At 45.3% G+C, this 23,081-nt stretch overlaps 1 protein-coding gene across 6 annotated transcripts in view; it reads left to right on the forward strand.

Annotated features, from left to right (window-relative positions):
* Positions 1–23,081, forward strand: part of Graf (GTPase regulator associated with FAK) — a 61,314-nt gene that overhangs the window by 21,008 nt on the left and 17,225 nt on the right. For 2 of the 6 annotated variants that reach the window (XM_037421319.2, XM_037421318.2), the window contains exons 4-14: positions 7,711–7,782; positions 9,897–9,998; positions 14,496–14,606; positions 14,700–14,742; positions 15,504–15,565; positions 16,561–16,635; positions 18,400–18,469; positions 20,093–20,190; positions 20,388–20,425; positions 21,834–21,972; positions 22,875–22,914. In XM_037421319.2, coding sequence (XP_037277216.2) covers positions 7,711–7,782; positions 9,897–9,998; positions 14,496–14,606; positions 14,700–14,742; positions 15,504–15,565; positions 16,561–16,635; positions 18,400–18,469; positions 20,093–20,190; positions 20,388–20,425; positions 21,834–21,972; positions 22,875–22,914 — 850 coding nt within the window. Of the gene's footprint in view, positions 1–7,710; positions 7,783–9,896; positions 9,999–14,035; positions 14,174–14,495; positions 14,607–14,699; positions 14,743–15,503; positions 15,566–16,560; positions 16,636–18,399; positions 18,470–20,092; positions 20,191–20,387; positions 20,426–21,833; positions 21,973–22,874; positions 22,915–23,081 lie in introns of those variants that run through there. The other 4 variants (XM_075878009.1, XM_037421321.2, XM_037421320.2 and 1 more) reach the window with 4 other exon arrangements.

Here is a 23,081-nt window from a genome sequence, read left to right on the forward strand (position 1 = left end):
GGTGGACCGCGCGTCGCACTACTTTACGACGTGACTAACACAAACCAGACGTTCGTATGTATATATGTTTACATGTGGGAACCGACCCGATTCGCTCGAACGCTAGATTCCGTAGCTCCAGTTCCTGTCCCATTTCCTTTGCGACGGGCGCGAAAAAAAATACACAGAAAAATTAAATCGCGCGGGTGCCAAGGGCACGCGCGGTTGCCCGGCGTTTTTTTTTTTTTTTTTTCTACGCATCGCTTGTATCTGCGCTTCCCACTCGCTCATCGCCGAGTTCCGTGCAGCGATACGCCTCGTGATGGCTGAGCGACGGTGGCCACGAGTGTGTGGGGTTGGATTGCCGGCCCACGGCGGCCGCTTTTCGATCGGGGCGAAATGCAACGAAAACCCGTGTCTGGCGTATACGTTTACATCTATAGGTTCGCGTTGAAGAACCCCCGAGGGTGCTCATAATTGATCCGAACTCCCTCACTGCCGCGCGCGCCTCATATTCATATCGCGGCTTTCGCACGTTACACCAGAATTTATTAGTTCTGTGCACAGTTTCGTGCGACAGTCAGGCTTGTGGTGTATAATTCGCGCGTGTAATCCCACGCACCGAACCCGGCACCGTTTTTTTTTTAAATCATTCGAATATGCGTCCTCGCGGTGTTTTTTCGGTTGCCTCCTCTCTCTTCCACAGCGCGCGGCGTTCCTGCGTGGGTTGGTACAGTTAGTGCGTGGAGTTTTTCCACCAGCTCACGTTGCACGCGCGGGGGGGGGGGGGGGGTGAACCACCACACGTTGTGGGATACGCTCGTTCGCTTTTTTTGCGTTTCGAAGCAACGACACGCGTGAATGTGTGTGTACGATTCGGAGATCTTGGAGAAGAGCGATTGCGCAGCTGCAGTCTGTGGAAGCGTTCAGCGGTCACGCTGGATAGTTTTCGCTCGCAGAAATCATCCTTGGAAGTTCCTGCGGTCGTGCCTCTCGACGCTCGGTGGAAATATGTTCGGCGAAGCCCGGGTCACGAAGTTTAGAATGTATGTTTGCGCCTTCTAGCGAGAAGCCTGTCACCTTTGTAGAAAAGCGTTACGTACTGCGTGCCCTCTCTACCCCCTTCCACTCACTCTTTACTTTGGTTACGATAGATAAAGAATACGTTGTCTTAACACGATGACGACTTGTCATTCTTAAAGACCTGTTTCTTTTGTATTGAAGTCGTACGTTCATCGGGCAGCGATCGATTTCATTCCAACGTCGGTGACTCCTTTGTCACGTTTTTCCGCGTGATTTAGTTGTTACGTGTGGCTCGTTTGTTACGCTTGCGAGTTGCGCAGACCTCTGCTCTTGCGATCACTGGAACGTTCGATTGATCGGAACACTGTAACTGATTGATCAAGCTTAGATTTGGTTCCCCTATTCGAATTCGTAGTTGGTGGACAATAGTGAATCAGCCATAGCAGGTTTCCAACATCTAGCTAGAGTCACGGGCCCCGCCGCGGTGGTCTAGTGGCTAAGGTACTCGGCTGCTGACCCGCAGGTCGCGGGATCGAATCCCGGCTGCGGCGGCTGCATTTCCGATGGAGGCGGATATGGTGTATAGGCCCGTGTGCTCAGATTTGGGTGCACGTTAAAGAACCCCAGGTGGTCGAAATTTCCGGAGCCCTCCACTACGGCGTCTCTCATAATCATATGGTGGTTTTGGGACGTTAAACCTCACATATCAATCAATCAAGCTAGAGTCACAGCTATAAGTAGGCAAATCGCAGTCGTGTGAAGGAAAATGTTGAAACCGAAATCAGAATGCACGCTGCCTTTTAATTTTTATGGTCGTGCCCGTATAGCGGCTAAGGAACTCGGCTGCTGACCCGCAGGATGCGAGAGTGAATCCCTACTGCGGCGGGTGCATTTTCGATGGAGGCAAAACTGCTGTACGCCAGCGGGCCCAGATTTGAGTGCTCGTTAAAGAACCCCAGGTGGTCGAAATTTCACTATCTCTCCACTACGGCGTCTCTCATAATCGTATAGTGGTTTTGAAACGTTAAACCCAAATCAATTTTTTTATGTTCGTGAATACGCCTACTCTGTTCCGTTTTTTCTTCGTCGGGATAATCTAGCAAATCGGTGTTAAGTTATTGCCTAAGTTTTCCGGTAAGTGTGATTAGTTCGTGTTAGTGCTACTTGCTGCATGATTATTGTTCCGAAGCGTGTAATCCAACGCTTTAGCCCGGTGGGCGAAACAACGCAGCGTAAAGCCGGACAGTGTAACGTGCGAGCAATCGCGAAAACAGTCTTTTTTTTTTTTCACCAGTATTCGCAGAGGAAATATTTGCGAAGTTGTTGAAACTATTGCGTTTGAACACGTCAGTCACCACTGTGCCCGGCCCGAAACATACTATGGGAGGAAGCACTGCCAGCTCACCATTACGTAACGCCTGCAGGAAGTGGCGATAACCTGGCGCGCGATGTGCAACACGCAGGCCCCCGTGACGAGGTGTCGCGGAGCAGCTTCATCTATCGCCGAATCATTACCCAAACTCGCAGTGCTTCGACCGCAGTCTTGACAGTTGCCGCTGGTGCTTTGTGCTTGCTTACACCGTCAAATTAAACTTGGCTTATCTGTTGTAGACACAAGTGTGTGTGTGTGTGTGTCAGGATATGACCCCTTTGTGTTCTCGAATATCAGGAATTGGCATGGTGAGCCTGTTGCTGTCATGCAGCGTAATGAACCGACGGTTGTCGCTTTCACTATACGGAGCTAAGCATGCACGCGCTGCTTAACGGTGTTTGAATATACGCCGTCCCCCTAAGGACCTTAAACGCTAATTAGAACTTTGAACACAGGTTGTGAGGATCGCATATCGAAATTTCGATGCATGCCTTCCGTTTCCATGGAGGTGAAATGTTAGAGACCCATGTCATTAGATTTAGGTGCATGTTAAAGAACGCCATGGATGGTCGAAAATTTCAGAGAATTTCGGAAAATTGCGTCTCTCATAATCATATGGTGGTTTCGGAACATAAAATCCCAACAAATATTTCATCAATTAGAACTTTCAAACATGGTGGGGCGATGGCAGTGATTGAAATTTCTGATTCAGTGTTTACCTAATAAACTGTGTAGGGCTGCCGTGTCACGGAGTGGAGTCGGGAGGCGACATCACCGTTTCTTATTTCGCCGTGGCATGCTAATGAGGAGGCGATGGGGGCGGCGTCTTCGTGCTTGTGATGATGTTCACCGTTGAAGACGTCTACGCTGACAGGGCATGCATCCCGTTTTCTGTTACTTTTATTTCAGTGTTATATATACAAACCCGTGTTTCTACTGTTATGGCTTCAGTTTTCTGGCATTTTGATTCCGTGCAATGTAATATTTTTCAATAAAAGTCCCAGCCGCCGCGTGATAGTACAAAGACTGTTAGAGAAAGGGCGAAAACACGCCGTTAGGATGGCGTTTTTTTGGTAGTCAAGATTTTCTTCGCTGCGGATGAAAATGACGTGTGCAACAATACGTCACTGTAACTTTGCATCGCACCACCACCGGTAACTAGATTCTCGGGGGAGCTGTATAGTGCGCAGCTGCAGGAGGGACTTCGCCGTTGGTCGTACTTTAATAAACGAGTGCAGCCCACGACACCGGGTGTAGTCACCCTTATCGGCGAGCCTGCTGCAAATGACACGCCTTTTTGACGTGCGCATTTCTCGCTCCACTGCCGACGTGACTGGCGCCTATGTTTTTTGCGACACCTCACACCCTCCCACAGCGTCTCCTGGTCGGGTCACATTTGTACAGAGGCGCGGATTGCTGCGAAAATCCGTCCTCGTCGAACTACGCGGTGAACTTGACGCACGCTTCCGGCGTATACAGCTGCAGTTTGTTTGCCGAACGTTTCGTAACTGGCCCTATACTAGGAATGGTGTTTTTTTTTTGCGTTTCTAGTATAGCGACAGTTACGAAATGTTCTGCAAGATGCCACCTCGCCCAAAGTCAAATTCTTCTAGAATCAGTGTGTACGGCGCTGAGCGAGAAGGCCCGTCGCGTGCATCGGAGCACCCTTGGAAGCCCCCTGATCTATGCGATAATGGTTGATGATGATCATATGTGGGTTTTAACGTCCCAAAACCACCATATGATTATGAGAGACGCCGTAGTGGAGGGCTCCGGAAATTTCGACCACCTGGGGTTCTTTAACGTGCACCCAAATCTGAGCACACGGGCCTACAACATTTCCGCCTCCATCGGAAATGCAGCCGCCACAGCTGGGATACGAACCCGCGACCTGCGGGTCAGTAGCCGAGTACCTTAGCCACTAGACCACTGCGGTGGGGCATGCGATAATGGTTGCTTCATTCAACGCAGACGAAAATGAATATTCGAAAATGTCGCGTTTTTGTCCTCCTTCAGACGCGAATCGCGCCGCGCAACTAACTGATGCAATTTAGGGAGCTTTCGCTGCACTCACACGGTAATAATGTCGACAGGCACCTGCTGTTGTATACAGCAAACATTTGGTCTTTCTCGTTTCGCGCGTCTATGCTTTTCCGGCGTTGTTTAAAGTTTCCTCCAAAACGTCTTTTAGGGGGCGAACGAGAAGCATATAAGATATGCCAATATCTCTTTGTGTGCGCCAGGATGCCTATAAAGATGGCGATATCGGCAGCTTTTGGTCTGCTCGCGCGTTCCTCCGTTGTCTCGGGGCACTTTTATCACTCGCTGTGATACTTGTCCGCTCGGGTATGCGCATGAAACATACACGCCCGTCACGGTGGTCTTATGGTGCTTGTGTGCTGACTCGAAAGTTGTGAGATCGAATTCTGGTCGTAGCGATCGCATTCCGATAAAGGCGAAGTGCTGGAGGCCCGTGTACTCGGATTTAGGTGTACAATAAAAGGACACTGCAGTCAAATAACAATTGACGTCATAGTGAAAGCTTTAATGTGTGACCACATCTAAAACGACAATATTGTGAACAGAAGTACCCTACTTACCGAGAAATTACGGTTAATGCACAAGAATACATTCGCCGCAGTATAGGACATCCTCAAAATGATACCGACGACGTCAGATGAACCGCCTACAATTAATCACTAGTAATCGATCTAGCTGCATTAAAAAAGAACTTTCCGTGCATCAAGAGACGCAATAAAATGCTGCTTGTTCGTTTCTGTTTGATTTGTGGAAAAAAGAACCGCCGGACGTTACTATGAGGAATAGCGCTAGTGGTTCAAACATTCAATTTTAGCGTGGTTACACTGGACAGGTCGTGCTATCTAGCGGGGCGCAGTTGAACCGAAACACGCCAAGACCTCCCGCCACAAACTCTTTCACGGAACTTTCTTGACGGAAATATGTCGTGCGAGTCGCATATTTCATAAAAACGTTTTTACTATTTGCAACCTCTGATAATTCGTATTGTCACGTAGTGTTGGAACTTGTACCGCAGGAACTCGAAGGTACCTTGGGGCAACCACTTTATTTTGGTAGAACTCAGGCCCTAGATGGTCGTCGGTAACATCCGAAGGACGCAGCTGCCGCGCCGGCGTGTCGCACGAAAAGCACACTCGCGGCTCGCCGCTACACAGACACACCCACTGATTCTGCCCCCGCAGCCAGCCAGCCGACTTGCACCCGTTATCAATACGACAACAGAATGAGACGCGATACCATCTTTCTCACGTGATCTTACCAGGCGCCTACTTTGGCGCATGCAAAGACGACTGACACAAATGATAACCGTGCATGCACTTGCACTGCGACAAACCAAAAGACTTCACGTGGCAGTATTGAAGCTACAAGATCAAAAGGCATATCACAGAGCATCGATTTTGTGAGATATTCACGTTAGAGACCACTTACATCACGATCAGAAAAAATCCGCAAATCCCACGTACCTTGGGAATCGATGTTATGTGAAGCATGCGCATAGAAGGTGACTGTGTTGTAATTTTTTTGTTGGTTGATTGATTGATTGATTTGTGGGGTTTAACGTCCCAAAACCACCATATGATTGTGAGAGACGCCGTAGTGGAGGGCTCCGGAAATTTCGATCACCTGGGGTTCTTTAACTGTATTTTTTTTGTATTGAGCGAAACGTTACGAAGTGGCGCTAAGGATATCTACAAATGCACGCATGGACATACGTTGAACAGCCGCATGTTTTATATAACCAGTTGATTACAGTTGCGTAACGACGCCAACAGCAACATGGATATTAGCGACACCAGAAGCGGAAGCTGATATGAAGCGCTGTTGCTCGCGAGGATGGTAGCCCTGGACGCTACTACATAAATCAACTTCCGCGCCTGGTACCTAATTAACTACAATTGCCATTAACCCGACGTGCCGGCTCTATCGCAGGAGTACACATGTAATGTTTATAGAATTGGATAGCCAGCACTACCACAACAATTGACGTTTCACGAACATTATAGATCTGTTTGAAGAAGTATACATACATGTCCTAGGCCTGGCGTGGCTCCGCGGTAGAATACTTCGTTGCCACACAATGCTGCGGTCCGATTCCTGCCTGGACCTTGACAGTTATTCTTTGCATTTGTCGGGTTTTATCTTGGTATAATCACGCTGTGCACTTAGTAAATAATCCCTTCCATATTCCCAAGCTGCGGCCCAGAGCCGTTCTTCTTTTTTTTTTTTTTGAAGTAAAGGTTCCATTCATTCTTCGGCTGCTGATGTCAGCTTTTTTTAGCGCCAATGCATTAAAATTACCCATGTGTGTTCTCGCCGTTCCTGTGTAGAATGAAGTGTCAATCACGTGTGGCACATGCCCGCATACCTGTGGCACATACCCGCCTGTGGCTGTTTGCCACTGTCTGGCGGGAAGCATTTGACGACGTGCGCGACGGGATCGCGACTTCATTCATGTCTTGCTCACCTACGCGTGTCATGCAGTGCGAAAATTTCGAATTTACATCAACTTTAGTCAACATTTTTCTTACAGTAATTGCGGGGGAAAACACCGCATGGTTAAACGCGAAAAGCTGCTATGTTAGAAGCTTGGCGAGGCTCCTGCCCCGTTTTTCCTCGGCTTTCGTTGAGGTCGCCTACTGCTCTCTCTCTCTCTCTCTCTCTCTCTCTCTCTCTCTCTCTCTCTCTCTCTCTCTCTCTCTCTCTCTCTCTCTTTATTTTTTTAATTACTGAGCTACAAACAAATGGTTTAAATGGGTTAGTCGGTGACGTGTAGATGCCCATCTGGATCGACTTAATGTTTCTCTTCAGCGTGACCTTGAAAGGTTGATTAGTTGCCTTGCCCTACAAAATCGCCGGTGTTTATTCTTGCTTCTCGTTCATGGTAATAAGGGCTGCAGCGCGAGCACGAAAGTGCTAGAAGAAACAGACCAAAGGCGAGGCATGGGAAGCAAAGAGGACAACACGAGCGCTGACTACCAACTGAATTTTATTATTCACAGCACACATGATAATATATACAACAGGCAACCTTTTAACAACAAACGTGAGCAACGTGACATATTCTGGGGAATGGTCTGATAAAAAGAAGGTACAATGATAAAATGACTAACCCTTATCTAAAAGCGCGAACTCTTTGTCATGCAAGGCCACCGAAGGTTGGCTCACGCATCCGTCACCATGTTTTCTAGTAAAATACGCTTCAGCTATTTCGCTGCAGCCCTTATTACCATGAATTCAAACCAACTAGCCCAAATAGCCATTCTTCTTCATTGCTTCTCGTTCGTTCGCCTTCGCAGCTGGAGAATGCCCACAAGACGTTCATCGAACCCATCGAGCGGTTCCGCAAGGAGCACATCGGCGAGGCCAAGGTGAGTGTTGTGCCGGGGGCGTCGCGGGTACCAGTTTAGGACGCGCGCTGCTCATCGTATATACATGGCACAACGTGGTGCTGCTGACTCGCTCTGCTCGCGTCGAGGTTCCGCCTATCTTCACTGTGACACTGCATTGGCGACCGGAAGCGTTGCGCTGCGTGGTCTGTGCGCATTATACGGATGTCAGTCGACATATTTGCACAGCGCAGGACTACGAGTAGTTACGAGGTAACTACAGAAGAAGAGACAAGGACAGAAAGAGCTCTTCTTCTCTAGTTACGTCGTAGCTACTCGTATAGTCTTGCGCTGTGCAAACACGTTGATTACCAATCACAAACTAGCCCAAGCGCAAGTCTTATCAAGTTACAAATGTCAGCGTCATCTTTGTTCGGAAATTCTGCAGCTCTTTCCCAGCTGTTCACGGCGTATGTTTGCGTATCACTGGGAACAAAGATGTTTATATCTAAGCCCTCTTGAAGGTTTTATTCGCCGTGTTTCTTCTCACTCTATATGTGACCTTCATCTGTCAGGCTTTTTAAACACAGCGGCTGTAATTTGTGGACCTGCCCTAGGTAGAACTGCTATGCCATGATTTAATGACCATTTGACGAAATTAACAGTGGATCTCCAAGGGGCCCTCCAACACTTTTTCCAAGTAATCGTCTGATGTCATCATTGGAAGAGCCCATTGCCTCACGAATCGACTGCCGCGAAAATTTTTGGAATCCGTCAAGTGCGGGCGCAGTTACAGGAATTCGTCGCGCGCTCGTAAGCGTTTTGTCTCTTCTTTCGTACCAGAGAGCGCGCTGAAAACTACAGAGGAAGGGGTTAACCAGTTGGCACGAAGGTGCGTCCATTCGTTAGCGCTCGTCATGACCTTGAGCACTTTCTTTTTCTTCGAGGGCGCGGAATACTTTCGGCGTCATCGCGGGAGAAAGCGCGTGCACGTGGCGGCATACCGCGGCGGCCATGGTTACTATGCCGCACACGATGCTCAAATCGTGGCGTCCGAGATGGCGGGCGCGTGGCGTGTTTGCTGCCGCGCGCACGTCATCTCGGAGGCCTTGCTCAAATCACTGAGTTCTCTAAGCTTAACTTTAGAGGAGACTATGGCGCTGAAATCGTTCAGTGGCCATGGGAACGATGTTGTAGTACACGGATTTGCGTAGTCTTCGTACTTGCGGGCGGCGAATCGCACTTGCGGCTTCGTTTCGAACTTCGTGACCCTTTCGTGACCTTCGTAACCCTTTCGAACTTCGTGACCCGATCTGAAATGGTAAGCTGAAAAGGTTAAGGTGGTGAAGCGCAGCTGCTGAACATTTGTCATTGTCGTTTCGTGACAAAGCAGCTTCAAGCCACACGAAGCCAAAAGGAACATAATTTAAAGTACGAAGACTAGGCAAATTCGTTTACTACCCGTACGTAATTCCCATGCTCGCTGAAGCGTCATGCGTTGCAGCTCCTGTAGACACTAGCGCCAGTGTTCCCTCTGTTGTATTTATTGGAATCTTTGTGGTTCAAATCAGCCATCGGCCGTGTGTATATGGCGCAGTAATTGGGGTATATGGTGTCATTTTTAGAGCGAAGAGGGACCGGCTTCTAGTTGACTTCGAGAATTAATTAAAGGCTCCTGGGAGAGTGCTGCGCTAAAATGTTTGGCTCGCGTGTTAGAAGCCTCGACTACCGATCGGCAGCGTTTTCTTACCATGCTCATAAAAAGTTGCGGGGCCCCTTTCAAAGCGCTGGACAAAATGGAGACATTTTTTCTCGTGTTTCCATGTTGTATCGTTCGCGTTATTATTATTATTATTATTATTATTATTATTATTATTATTATTATTATTATTATTATTATTATTATTATTATTGACTCACTGCGTCTTCTCACGACTTTCCTTGGGCGAAACTTCCGGTCACTGAAGGGACTAATGGACACCAGCAATTACTAGAAGAAATACATCACCTTCGCCATTAGGTACTCTCTTGTGTGTGCTTCGCTTTTCTTTTCTTTTTCTGTCGCGACGTGCACGACACATTTCTTAAGGTACCCCCTCTGATCTTGACGCGCCATTGTCACGTCGGCTGGTGGCCCCCTCCTTCACTGTGTGCAGGAGCGCAAGAAGAAGTTCGACAAGGAGACCGCCCGCTACTGCCAGTCGCTGGAGCGGTACCTGGGCCTCTCCGTCAAGAAGGGCGATGCGCACCAGAAAGAGGCGAGTTGCCCTACTTCGCGTTACCGCGGGGATTAGTGGACCGCGTGGTTATGGCTGATCCGCATTTACATACGAATAGAGCTTCCACGAAGTTTTTTTTTTTTGGGGGGGGGGTGGGGGGGGGCGATGGTAACGGTCCATCTTCGTGATCGTGTGCAGGTTCCCGGGAGAAATTAACTAGAGGGGACTGTGGCGCTGCGATCGTTCGGCGACCATGGGAATGATGGGTAGTACACGGATTTGCCTAGTCTTCGTACTTGCGAAAAAGCGAATCGCACTTGTGGCTTCGTTTATTGCTGTATATTGGTTTTGTTTCGAACGAAAGAACGAACCCTTTTGAACTTCGTGACCCGATTGAAGTGGTAAGCATAACAGATTAAGGTGCCGATTATCAAGGATTGCCGATTATTGTTTCGTGGCAAAGCAGCTTCAAGCCTCGCAAAGCCAAAAGGAACGTAAAGAACTACGACTATAAGACGAGCTTCGGTTCAATAGAAGTCAGTTTCGAGTGTGCGCTTTTCCGAGTCTCTTCTTTCGAAGTCTTTTAAGTTTGCGCCAACGATGTTCTGCACAATACTACGACTAGGCAAATCCGTGTACTACCCGCCGTTCCCATGCTCGCAGAAGCGTTGCAGCTCCCATAGACACTATCGACAGAGTTCGCTGTAGTATATGAATATATATATATATATATATATATATATATATATATATATATATATATATATATATATATATATATATATATATATATATATATATATATATATATATATATATATATATATATGTATATATATATATATATATATATATATGAAACTTTATGATGAGACAGTGATGGTCCCTTGCGTCCTGACAAAAAAAGAGCGAGAGAGAGAAATCGAGGGAAAGTAGGGAGATTTATTTTGTCTAGTTTGATACTTGCACTGTGGGGAGGGATAAATTAGCCAAAATAACGAAGTTGGTGTTAAAACAGTGTGGTATGGAGGACAGGCCGTATGGTGTTCGTGGGTATCTATTGACAGAATAATCTACGTACCCTTCGGTTCGTTGCAAGAGCCCGGACACATCTTTTTATATGCGCAAAGTCACGTCTTACTGATTGTATGGGGGAATTTTTCTCCGACAGGAGTACAGCATTTATAGAACAGTGTTGCTTTTATTGGTGGCTGACTGTTTCCTTTAATAGTGGGCTGTATACGTGGATGGTATAGTTGCTGTCGTTTGACTAGTCGTGTATGCGAGTCTTCACCAGTTATGTGGAAAGTGTGTCTAATGGACAATGCTACGAAAGGAAGGGGGCACGCTTGGAGCTCGGGTGTTTTTTCCCCCGTTCACGGCGTCGTTCACGTGTAGTCTTTCGCGTGGTTGCGGTATTTGTTTTCCATTGCTCGTGTGGCTCCGGAGGGGCCGTGCCTTGACCGGCCCCCGGGAGCACCGCGCGAGCCAAGCCAAACCCGCCCTCCGGGCACGCGGCGTTTAGGAACCACGACTCTGTAATTGGCGCGGGAATCCCGTTAGGTCCGCTGTCTACACCACAGGGACACACACACACGCGCGCGGATGCGTTTCCTTTCCCATTACGACGGCCTGTGTACCGCCGCGTCTTTTCTGCGAATAGGGCGTGATCGAACAGACGCCGAATAATATAAACATAGGCGTTGAGACGGATGTTGTTCAGCGAACAATGTACTTGAGCTTTACAGTTCGCAGCTTGTAACGACGGCCTCGGCCCGTATTCCATAACGCCCCTCGACTCGAAACTCGACTTCAAGGAATCCTTGAGTACTGTTTCGCGTTGCGATTTCTGCAACGCGAAAAATCTCGAGGATCCCCTGAGGTCGAGTTTCCAGTCGAGGAGCGTTTGCGAATACGGGCCCCTAGTTACGTAGAGGAATTCCCCTGTAGAAATAAACGTTAGGACTAGGTGTACTTAAGCTAGGAGTAGTATTTGTTTGTTTACCCGCTATTGTGGTCTATTCGTTGTAGTACTCTACCGCTGACCCGCAGGTCGCGTGATCGAGTCTCGGCTGCGGCAGTCGCATTATCGATGGAAGTGGAAATGCTTGAAGCCCGTGTGCTTAGATTCAGTATCACGCTAAGGAAGCTCAGGCCGAAATTTCCGGAGCCTTCCACTACGGCGTTTCCGATAATCATGTCGCGGTTTTGGGACGTTAAATTCCACAATTATTATGTTTTTTTTTTGTGTGGATAATGGTTGAATTAGTGCGCGCACGGGAGGGAAACAGCGATGTGGTGTAGGCAGGAAGGAATCTTAGCGCCATGTGGGATGGCAACGCCGAGCTCCCGTCTGACAAACGTTTCTTAGTTATAGAATTATAAGGTACTGCACTAGGACTGGCGAGACCTTTAAACCGCTGCAATGCGAACTTCCGGTGAATGTGGTTTCCCCGCTGACCTCGCTAAACTGAATGCGACACGTCGCTTGTCGTATGCGTGGCAAAGCCTGTGCAAGAAAGCAGTCAGCCCGATAGGCCCTTTACTACACAGCTGTTTCTCGCTGGTGAAAGCCTGCGCAACGCCTCCTCTATTTCATTGAATGCCAGTGCAAACACGCGCTTTTCAACGGAAGCCGTCGGTCCGCCTTAGTTCGGAGAGTGGCCGTGATACGACGCCACATGTGGGGAAGGGCTGCTTGCATCACACTTGCGTGCGAGCGTTTTCCTGCGGAGGCGCGATAGACGTGTGTCCCTCTCCAATATGATACGTCTGTCATATTTGTTCCTTCGTGCTCCTTCTTTGTGGCTCGAAGCAATGCCGCCACCACCTCACAGCGCTAGTTATGCAGCAGCGTCGCCGTGACGCGGCTCCATTGGTTGCCCGCATAGCACTACGAACGGCGACACGCTCTCTCAAAACCCTGTATCACTTACAGAGCCATCGTGACCGCCAACATTGTGATCACGACAAATGCAAGACGCCGCCCCACGGATCTGTACACAACTGAACAGAAAGTTCCTTTTATCTTTCTTATTGCCGTCGTGATGCACTGCAGGAGGGGCTCTCTTCCCTATGACCCCAAAGCGCACGCGAAGGCTGGGCGATGGGCGAGAGCAGGAAAGGGTTATAGGAGAGGGCGGTGAACAGCCGGATAGGGCGCATCTGGCTGGCATTGATAAAATAGAGGAGGCGCTGGCCTCCTCTATTTGCGCTTGGAAAGTGCGCGCATTATTGCGTCCGGCGAGCTGTGAAATTCTAAGCACTACACTCGGGCTGCCATCTTTGCGTTTAACACCCACTGCTTGCAAGTTCTCCTTTGAGGCAACGTTCTTGCCTTCGCGTGCGTCTATACTTTTTGGTGCGGGCAACAAAGCGATGCGCTGAGCGCCGCCGCCTGGCCCTCGGCGCGCCGTCGGTTTCGATTTGAGTGTGGCGGCGTCACTATCGCGTCGGCGTCGTTCGAGGCTAGCGTCGTAACGCTATCGACTGCCGCTCCGCGTAGCGGTTCCTTAGCGTAGCGCGGCGTGTGAATCTGAAATAAAAATGTTGAGCTACTAAAAAAATAAAAAAGGGAAGAGGGAATGTTTCCGTTTCAAGCCAGGATCGAAAGATGAAGGCCGCCTTCTCCGCATTGCTCCGGCGTCAGGCGGGGAAGTAAGCTTCGGCGGGGCGCGAAACGCGCGTTTCGCGCTCTCTCGCGATGGCGTGGTGGAGTCCCGCGATCCGTCGCATGGCGTCAGCCTCCGCTGTTGCGCGACGAAGGTAAGTGGGCATCGCCACTTCGACGCGCCTTCTCGCAGGTGCGAAAGGGGAGCGGCGGGGGTGACCTGCGTAGAGCTTCCATTTTTGGAGTGTCGCCCTTTCGAAGCGTTCGGTTTATGGGCGTCCATAAATGCGAGCGCGCAGCGTGCGTCTCCTACAACCACTACCGTTTGTGTCGCTTACGACGGCGTTCTGCGTTGCGTTGGCTGTTTTAGATAGAGGCTGGGCCCAGTCTCGCGCCGATATAGGTGCGAGCCAATAACCCCCCCCCCCTCCCACCTTCCCGCGCTCCCACGTTTTCGTGGCCTTGACACCTGGCGCGTTGGAAGGACAGCGCTCCGCCTCTCGCTTTCGGGCGTGATGGTCGAGCTTTATTTAGACTTAGCCCGTTTCGCCCATTCACCAAATGGTGCTTGCGTATGTGTATGCTGCCCACTGCTGCTGACAAGGTGCGTGACCGGACTTCGTTTCACGAATAGCGGCCTTGCGTTGACGTTTCGGAATCGTACACAGTTTTGAAACATATGTGTGTGGAGAGAATTCGCTATACATCGAAAATTTGATAGCTCGAGGACACTTAAGAAAGTGGCCTTTTAACAATGACATTTCCAGAATCAAAACATGCACAGTGTTGTCAAAACTTGTGTCACCGGTATCGTTACATTAAACGGAGTGCTATATTTACTTTATGTGATTACAGTACAAGACAATGCAGTTTTATTAGTGGGTAATATTCTGTTTTTTTTTTCTTTTCTATTGTTAATCTGTCAGGTATTTGCGGTGCTTGAAATGGAGAAGATTCACTTCTTCAAAGCATCTCTAGAATATGTACTGCTCCTTCAGAAAGTTCAAGAACGCAAGAAGACAGAGTTCGTCGAAACGGTCAGTTTGTAGCAACTGTTTACATTGCGTACGTGTCGTAGTTATCTTCTCAGTGCACAGGTATCGATTGTGTATTCTTCTCTTAATTGCCAGATACTGAGGTTTATGTATGGCTGGCTGACCTTCTATCATCAAGGTTTGTACTACATCACTATTGCTTGAAGTAGTGCTAGCTTGATAGTATTTTAGGTCATAAAATAATGCATGAGTCTTCAGTTCAATTTTCATGCAGAAAGTTGCTTCTGTGAAGTTTGCCGCATGACATATTGCTGCTTCTAGTTAAGCCCTCTTGCAGCTATGTGGATACAGTGAACAACATTATGTGTGTTAAGTTAGTGGCTCAGTTATCAATATTAATTTTTAATACTTCCTCCTTCTTATTTCATTTGATGCAGGCAGTTACAATGACCGTTTAGTGAGCAAAGATTTCTGTATTAAATTTTCATGTGAATTGCACATGAAAATTATCCACATAATATTGGGATGAATATGCCAGCAATCAAATAATACTAAGTCCTAAATGTTAATGCTTCATGAATTAATGTCTAGAACGAGGTATTGATAACATATTAGCTTCTAAACACTTCAGTTTAAATAAAAAAACTCCTAAATTCTGTGATGACTCAAGCTCCAATTGTTCTATAAACACTTGAACTGCATTATTTCACTCATTAAAGAAAGAAAGGTAATCCTTCACTCTTCTGACATGTTGCTTTGTTGTTTTCACTTGAGTGCTGATTAATCAAAATGTATTAAAAAAATATTTGGTTATTGTAATAACTGCTATTTGATTCCTGTATCAAATGGAATGCAATGCTGTACAATTTGTTATTTAAAATTTCTTTAAATATTTGCACGCCCCTACCTTATGCAAATGTTTCATTGATACCACTGCAGGCCATGAGGTAGCCAAGGAGTTCAACAGCTTCAACACAGACCTGCAGGTCCGACTCCAAAAGGTGAGCTAGCATTGACAGTTGCCCGTTGCTTCATAGAACAGCTGAAACTACTTTGTGAAGCAAAAAATATATATATATTTACAGAGCCCCTAATGTCACACTGTTACATTGCCAATTGCAATGTAAATGTATTTCACCTACAAAAATACAGAAAGCTGAAAGTTTGGTGTTATTAAAAAATGGAGGATGACTGAATGAGAAATTTTGAAATGCTGACAAACAAAAGAAATTAAGCAGCTTTCACTGTTTTCATTTTCACATCTAAAGCAGCATGCGAATGTGATTGCCAAATTACAACAGTAGAAACAAACTTGTGCCAATGCCAATAGAAAAAAAAAACTGTGCTTGTGCCATCGGAAACAAACAGCTCATTTTGCATAATATCAAGCTTAATTATGACCATTGCAATGTCAAAGCATAAGTGGGGCCTCACATGGACACTGTCATTGCTGTTTGTTATGTAAAAACCCACATGAACTTGATATAGGTAAAATAACCTAAAAACAACAGTTAACATTGGAATAACATATTCGTTCTAAATTTGATCAGAACTTGGAACCGTTTTGCTTTTGCTTTTTCTTTCTTGGTCCTAAGAGTACTCACTGCCTACTCCTTTTTCTCTATCTGCATGTGCAATTCAGAAAGCTGTTCTCATCAAGGGCTATGTTTTCTTTAAAATTAATGATATGAGAGCTGTGAAACAAGAACAATTTGTTTTAATGTTATCTGTAAGCGTTGTGATGTGTTGCTGTTTTTGTAAGGTAGGACTTTTGTGTAAGAAGTGTAGTAATTGTGTGCCATGTGATTTCGTAATTTTAAAAGGCATTTCAAAATGGAACACAGAAAGGAGGCACCACAAAATGCAGGGCTGGACCTTTTATTTTTTAAGTCGCCTGTGTGCGTTTCTCACTTCTCTTCGAACATATTATGCAGCCAAATAACCCCGAAGTATTGATCTTGCCTAACATGCCTCCTTGTTCTTGTCCCACGGGTAGACAAGGGAGAACTTCGAAGCAACGCACAATGAAGCAGAACACTTGATGAAGAAAATGTTGGAGGTGCGTACAACGGTAATACTCGCTGCTTCATCCATCCCATCTCATGCACATTGCTTTAGATGCACGGCCTTGTGGTTTGTTTTGATGAAGCGTGAGTTTTGAGTCAGCTTTATACTTTAATCATTTTGGCTTTTCACTCGCACGTCATGTCACATCACGGTTTTCTTGCCTAGATCTGTTATGTTCTTTTTTTTTTTTTACACTTCACAGGTGTTCAATGTGCCACTTCTCATAATTGCAGTCACAGCCCACAGTGCCCATAATTTAGTGTGCTTACTTACAACTCTTGCGTCTGTATGAGATAAACATCTATGGTTCCTCTTTTGGCATTGGATTGAACTTTTTTTTTGTTTGAAATATGTGGAAAATTTGTTTTTCCTTATAATATTTTCAATGATATGAATCAGTTCTGGTGACATTGACATGCAAAACACAATCTCATGACAGTTAAGCTTTATCTCTGTAGTAAAATATATTGCAGTTTACCAATCTTTTTTTATTTTATCTTATCGAGCTGTACAGCCACCAGATGTTTTTATTGACCTCCATATTTATTGACAATACATGATGATATTCAGAGGAAAACACGGTTAAAGCTTACTGCATTGAAGTACATAGTAGCTTGCACAACTGAGAGTCCTGCACAGTGTAGAACTGCCATTTTGCACAGTGGATATCTAATACTTCAGAAATTCTGTTCATTGATTACATTCTACATTTTTGGCTTTCATTTCATTTTGTTCAAGTGCACCATATCACTTTGCGCAAAGCTCTTTTCTTTATTTTTTGACCAATATTTCGCTTCTTTTTGTCTTTGCATGCTCATGACAGTTTGATGTCGTGCAGTGTTTTTTTAATATTATTATTCACTGCATGGTTTTAAGAGCATTTGATTTTCAGTATTGTTCTGCAAAAAGCTTTCCTAAATAATGTGTGCTCAAAGCAAAACTGACCAGTAAGTCTCCTTCCTACTTGATTACGGCTGAATTATCAGGATGAGCTGCTGTTTTAAACAACTCTCCCATTTTACTATAAACACTATATTTTAATTATAATGTCGAAAAAAATCAAGAAAGCAATAGTTTTTTTTTATTTCTATCACTGGCCAGAATGCATACTTTGAATCGCCATACTTGCCAGTGCAGGGTAAAAGCAGTTTTATTGTGAGCAAGTGATTGGAAACCTGAAAACATTCTGCATGGCAGTGGAAAAGAAAATCATATGTGCAACATTAAGATGTATGAGGATTGCAGTATTCACGGAAGTTCAGGCACTAGTGAACGTTTTATTTGAGACTGAGACTTACAAAAAATGAAGTTGCTTAGCTCATTTAATGCACTCAACAGATGAGCAGAGCTGTATAAGAGGTAAAGAATCCGGCAAAGGTTCTAATTAGTGCAATACATACCGATATCAGATTCACTGTGTTGAACTTCTGCTGTGCAAAGATTGCCAAGCTGTGGCAGTAATAAGCGTGGTTAGGGATACAGCTGGGTTAGGATCAGTTCAATTTGACGCAGGACGGGCGAGATTAGAGACCTTTTTGTTCCATTTTGTCCGGCAGTGCACTTAAAGGCAGCGACCGAGTGCTGATTGGCACTACGCTTGAGTATGTGTTTGTGTGTCCGTGATGATGCATGCGAATGCCTGATAGGGCCTTTAAGCACATGTACTGAGTGTGCATTCTTGTGTGTGCATGTGTTCTTTTTTTTATGTTCTTTTTGGCTCGTGCACTTGGCCTGCTGTGTGGAACCCTCCTCCTGATTCTTCCCTCAGAAGCCCCAGGATTCTGGTTGCCTAAACAAAATGTACACTAGGCAGGGTTACCTGTTCCTTATGGAAAAAAGTGAGTCCTTCATTATATTTGCACCACTGTAGCTTCTAAGACAGCGCCACTGTTGTAATAAAAGGTCCAGCTGACGTCGATTAGTGAATATTTTTATGCAATTATGCTTGCATTTTGCTGATACTCTTTTCTCGTTTTTGACACGGAAAGGGAAAAGATAATCGATAATTTAGTTTGCAAGAAGTGAGCCATATTGTGATAAGTTAATTATCTAGTGCACTGCACCAGTATACAGACAGGCAGACAGACAGACAGACAGACAGACAGACAGATGACCTTTATTTGCATCCTGGGAAGAAGATTCATAAGAACCCACCAAGGGCAGAACCCCCAACGGGGTTGGGGACCGAAGGTTTCCGATCGCTTCACAGGCTCCCAGGACCGTCCGCAGTTGTTGCGCAAAGTGTGGACTTGCGATGCGCTCTAAGAAGTGTCCGTTTCATTTACATGATGTCCCACTTGTTGAAACACACAAGTGGGGCACCGCCACATCAAATGAGGGAATGTAGCGAGTTGATTGCATGTCGAGCAGCTAGGGGTAAAGTCCGTATACAGGGCCATAGTGGCTGGCGATGGGAAGGATCTAGTTTGAAGGAGTCGGGTGGCTATCTGATGTCTCCTAGTTAGCTCTCTGTACGGATCTGAAAAGGATGTCCTGCTTAATCTTTACTGTGAACATAACTCATGAAAGATGGTTAACTGGTCTCCGCCGGCACCACCACCACTCCGCTCCCCAGCAGTATGCAGGGGGCTTGTTTTCCCGGGGCGGAGAATGAGCCCTCGTGCCAGAGCGTGAGCAAGTTCGTTGGGATTGGTGATGCCGTTGATGGAGGCGCCCATGTTGGTGGAAAACTACGTGAACTCGTGAGAGGATATTGTGTCATTCGGGAAACAAGCAGCCAGAAAGACTTGGTAAAACTTTTTTTCTTAATAGCAAACTGTGAAACATTCAGTAGAGCTACTATGCATGTGAAGCATTAAAAGGAAAGTAATGTGTACATATACTTTCATCTGAGTCGTCATTTCAATCATTAAGTGCGAACACTCGAGCAAAATATGTTTGCAAAACAACTGCGTCGAAGCTTCTTGCTATTGTTTTACATTTGCAGGTCACGCCATTAAGCTGTTTAAAACGGCTGATAAATTGTGAAAACAACACAGTACTTTGCTGTAGTAGAGAGGCTGCCTTTAAGCACGAAAATTGTTCCAAGATAAGCACAAGCAACATTTTTTTAAAAGCCCAACTGTTGGAAGTTTTATCACCTGGTTAGTGACTGAATGTTCAAGAAAACTGATAGTGTTTCTTGTGAAATGGTCTTCTGATGTTACAGAATTCGGACCAATAAAATTGAATATTGCCAGGGCTGGTCTGAGACAAGGAGTCCTTGAGATCAAGAATGAAATGAGTATAACACCATTAAAAAAAATCGTGCATTGACAAATGCATGAAGTGTGTAGTAGCTGCATTAAAGAGTGTACATCTGTCATTCCATGTGTGGCATAACAAAAGATGTGTGCAATTCTTTTTCGATACCTGCACAAACTTAAGAAATATCTCAACTCAGTGAGCATGGGCACATTGTCATAATTTTGAAAAACAAGCATTCTCTTTATTGAATGCAGGACACATTACAACAATATGGAACAAGCATTACTGCCAGTACCAGAAAGAAAACCGCAAGTTCACCATGATACCATACTCCCAGACAGTAGGCAAACTTGTAAGTACTCACTTTTTGCCTCATTTCTGCTGTGAGTAGCATGTGATTTCCCTTTCGAGCTACTGAATTTGCTAAATTGGTAAATTTTGGCTAATTATGTTGCTAATGCTGCATCATCCAGTTTGTGTTAACTGGCATCTTAACTTGCAATACAATTTTTATGTTACGTTCACCAGCTATCTTATGTGATGTTTCAGACAACAACAGACACCTTCTGCCTCAAAGAATGCATCAGGTAACACACTACACCTTTTGTTTCAACAAACATGAGTTATATTTTATTGTGGTATTTGCCTAAAACACTTGCACTGAGTTATGTTTTATCGTGGGATGTGCAAAGCCCCTGCACTAGAAGTATTACTTTACCTTTTCTTATCCTTTGTGTGTGTCTTTCGAACTCTGAAGTTATACACTGATATAAGCAGGGGATAATGTTTTAATTGCATTTTAATATACACATTATGGTGAAGCATCAATCTTCAGTTCAAGTTTATTAAACACACTAAGCAAACTTTGTATAAATTTTGCTGCCAAAGGGAACAGTGCTTTTACTGGCCTGATGTTTATTTTCTTTTGCTCTGACCGTCAAGTGATGTGTGTAACCTCAGTTTGGCATGCATGCAGTAGCCCTTGGTATAAATCGCCTATTTTAACCACTGCTGAAATGTAAAAATCTACCAGAACAGCAACAGACTCAAAATATTATGGTAATAAATTGGACTGTTGAAGAGAAAGAAATGTCTTTTGCCTCCACCTTTGTGGCCATACGGGTCATTGGTAATTTGAGCAATCGGAAGTGCTGGCAAATGGGGAGTGGCAAGCCAGACTAAGCAATGGAAACTACACGCCTGTTCAAACGGGGCTCCGAGATTGTTTGCAGCATTTGGCCGTATGTAAAACACATAACATGTAGGCTTTGGAAAAGCTAACTGATGAGTGCAAGTGGCCTATCTTTTATTTTTTATTCTATAACCATGATATATTTGAGATGCTTGCCAAATCTTATCTATTCAGTAACTAACTTAGCAATAGTGGAAGCTGGTTTCACTACCCATTTGGTAGATAATTACAAACTGAAGGCTAGATTGCATTTCAACTATGTGCATGCTTTTATGTAAATGACTATTAATTTTTGCCAAAGCTTCAGTCCTATTTGCGTACTTTTCATTTTCAATTCATGTTTTGTGCTGAATCAGCAGTCGTAAATCTACACAGTGAATAAGTAGCTAAGGTACTGTGCTTAGCACATCACCACAGTACATTTATTCACAGTGTTTCTATGGGGGCAAAATGAAAAGTGTATGTTGCATGTGCGCCCGGATGCAGGTGCATTTTGAATGAGAATTCCAGGGGATCAAAAAAATCTGGAGCATCCTAATCGTCCGAATTTCGTCATGTTAGCCATGTCATTTCTATGTAAATATTTAAATGATATGGGGGTTAAGAAATCGCATATTGGAATGTACTGATCAAGAAAGTGTTGATGTTGCTGATCGAATAATGTTTTACATAGTAACGTTTCAGGACCTTCGTCGCAGAAAGGGTCATCTTTGTTAGGTTCCTCTCACTAGATCCTTTCAGTGCTTCTTTATGGTGGCCTCAGTGATTGGTATTGCACATGCTCCTTGCGCTGTTCTGTTCAGACGGATGAATGACAGCATAGACAAGCGCTTCTGCTTCGACTTGACGGCATCGGATCGTCCCGGTTTGACATACACATTCCAGGCGCTGAGCGAAGACGACTGTAAACAGTGGCTCAATGCCATGGATGGCAGGGAACCTGTGAGTTGCTTGTCTTTTGTTTCACCTAACATTATCGGAAGGAGTTACAGTCTAGGTCACAGCCGTGAGGCTAATATCAAGGAAAGTGCAGCCATCTCATACTGCAGTCAGATAACCAAATTTATACCTGTGTCAAGTGGGCAAGTTAAGTGCAGTAATGGGAGGTACACTACAGAACCCACAATGATGCTTTAGAGTATGTGTTGCTTAATGGGAAAACGGAGTGCACTTGTAGCAAAGAAAAAATGGCAACAGACTGTGGGCACATTTTGCGACCATGTAGGTGAAAAACAAAAAGAAAACCATCAGAAATGCAGCTGTTCTAGATTGAATTATAAATAAAAACAAGGTTGAGTTATTTTTCTCACTGAAGAACGCAGCAGTCTTTTTCTTCACAATTGTTGGAAGTGAATATCGGCCAAGATGCATCAGTGTGTTCACGGAATGCTCTCTGTCCAGAATATGCTCTTCTGTATATCACAGTCAGCCTAATCGTTTGGATTTGGTAAAGCATACTTTTACCGAAGTGTGCTCATCGCAGTCCACTTAACGTGCCCACTTGACAAGTGCTCTTTTGTGTGAGTGTACTTCAGCACATGAAGTTTAACTTTGGCAGTGCACTGCTAGACAGGAAAGGTAATTTTGTTTTGTTGTGATGTTAATTGGCAGACCAGCATGAGCATTATATGTAGTATTTGCTGCTTTAGATAATCATTTAAAGTAACAATGTATTGTTATACACAGTATTCATTGCAGAAGCAGTTCACCTGAAAGCATAGGCAACATGTGACACAGCTGTTGCTCTGATGTAGTTTTGGGACTGTTCGCTGTTGTGTACTTTTTGTGGAAGTGATCTTGTGCGTGTTCTTGGCTACATACTATACATTATTGCGTGCTTGCAGACGACTGTTCCACCAGGACGAGCTGCACGGCAGGAAGGATGTGAGGGGCACTTTTTTTTTTATTTCTCTGTGTATGCGGAAAAGTACGATGAATCCCTTGCTTAATTCAGTCCAGAGATTCTGCAAGAAACTCTGCTTTGCAATTTAGCTGGTAATGTGTTTTGTGTATGTACAGTTTTTACATCATACTCTCGACAGCTTGTAGCA

The sequence above is a fragment of the Rhipicephalus microplus genome, chromosome 2 (assembly GCF_043290135.1).
Source record: "Rhipicephalus microplus isolate Deutch F79 chromosome 2, USDA_Rmic, whole genome shotgun sequence".
NCBI lineage: Eukaryota > Metazoa > Arthropoda > Arachnida > Ixodida > Ixodidae > Rhipicephalus > Rhipicephalus microplus.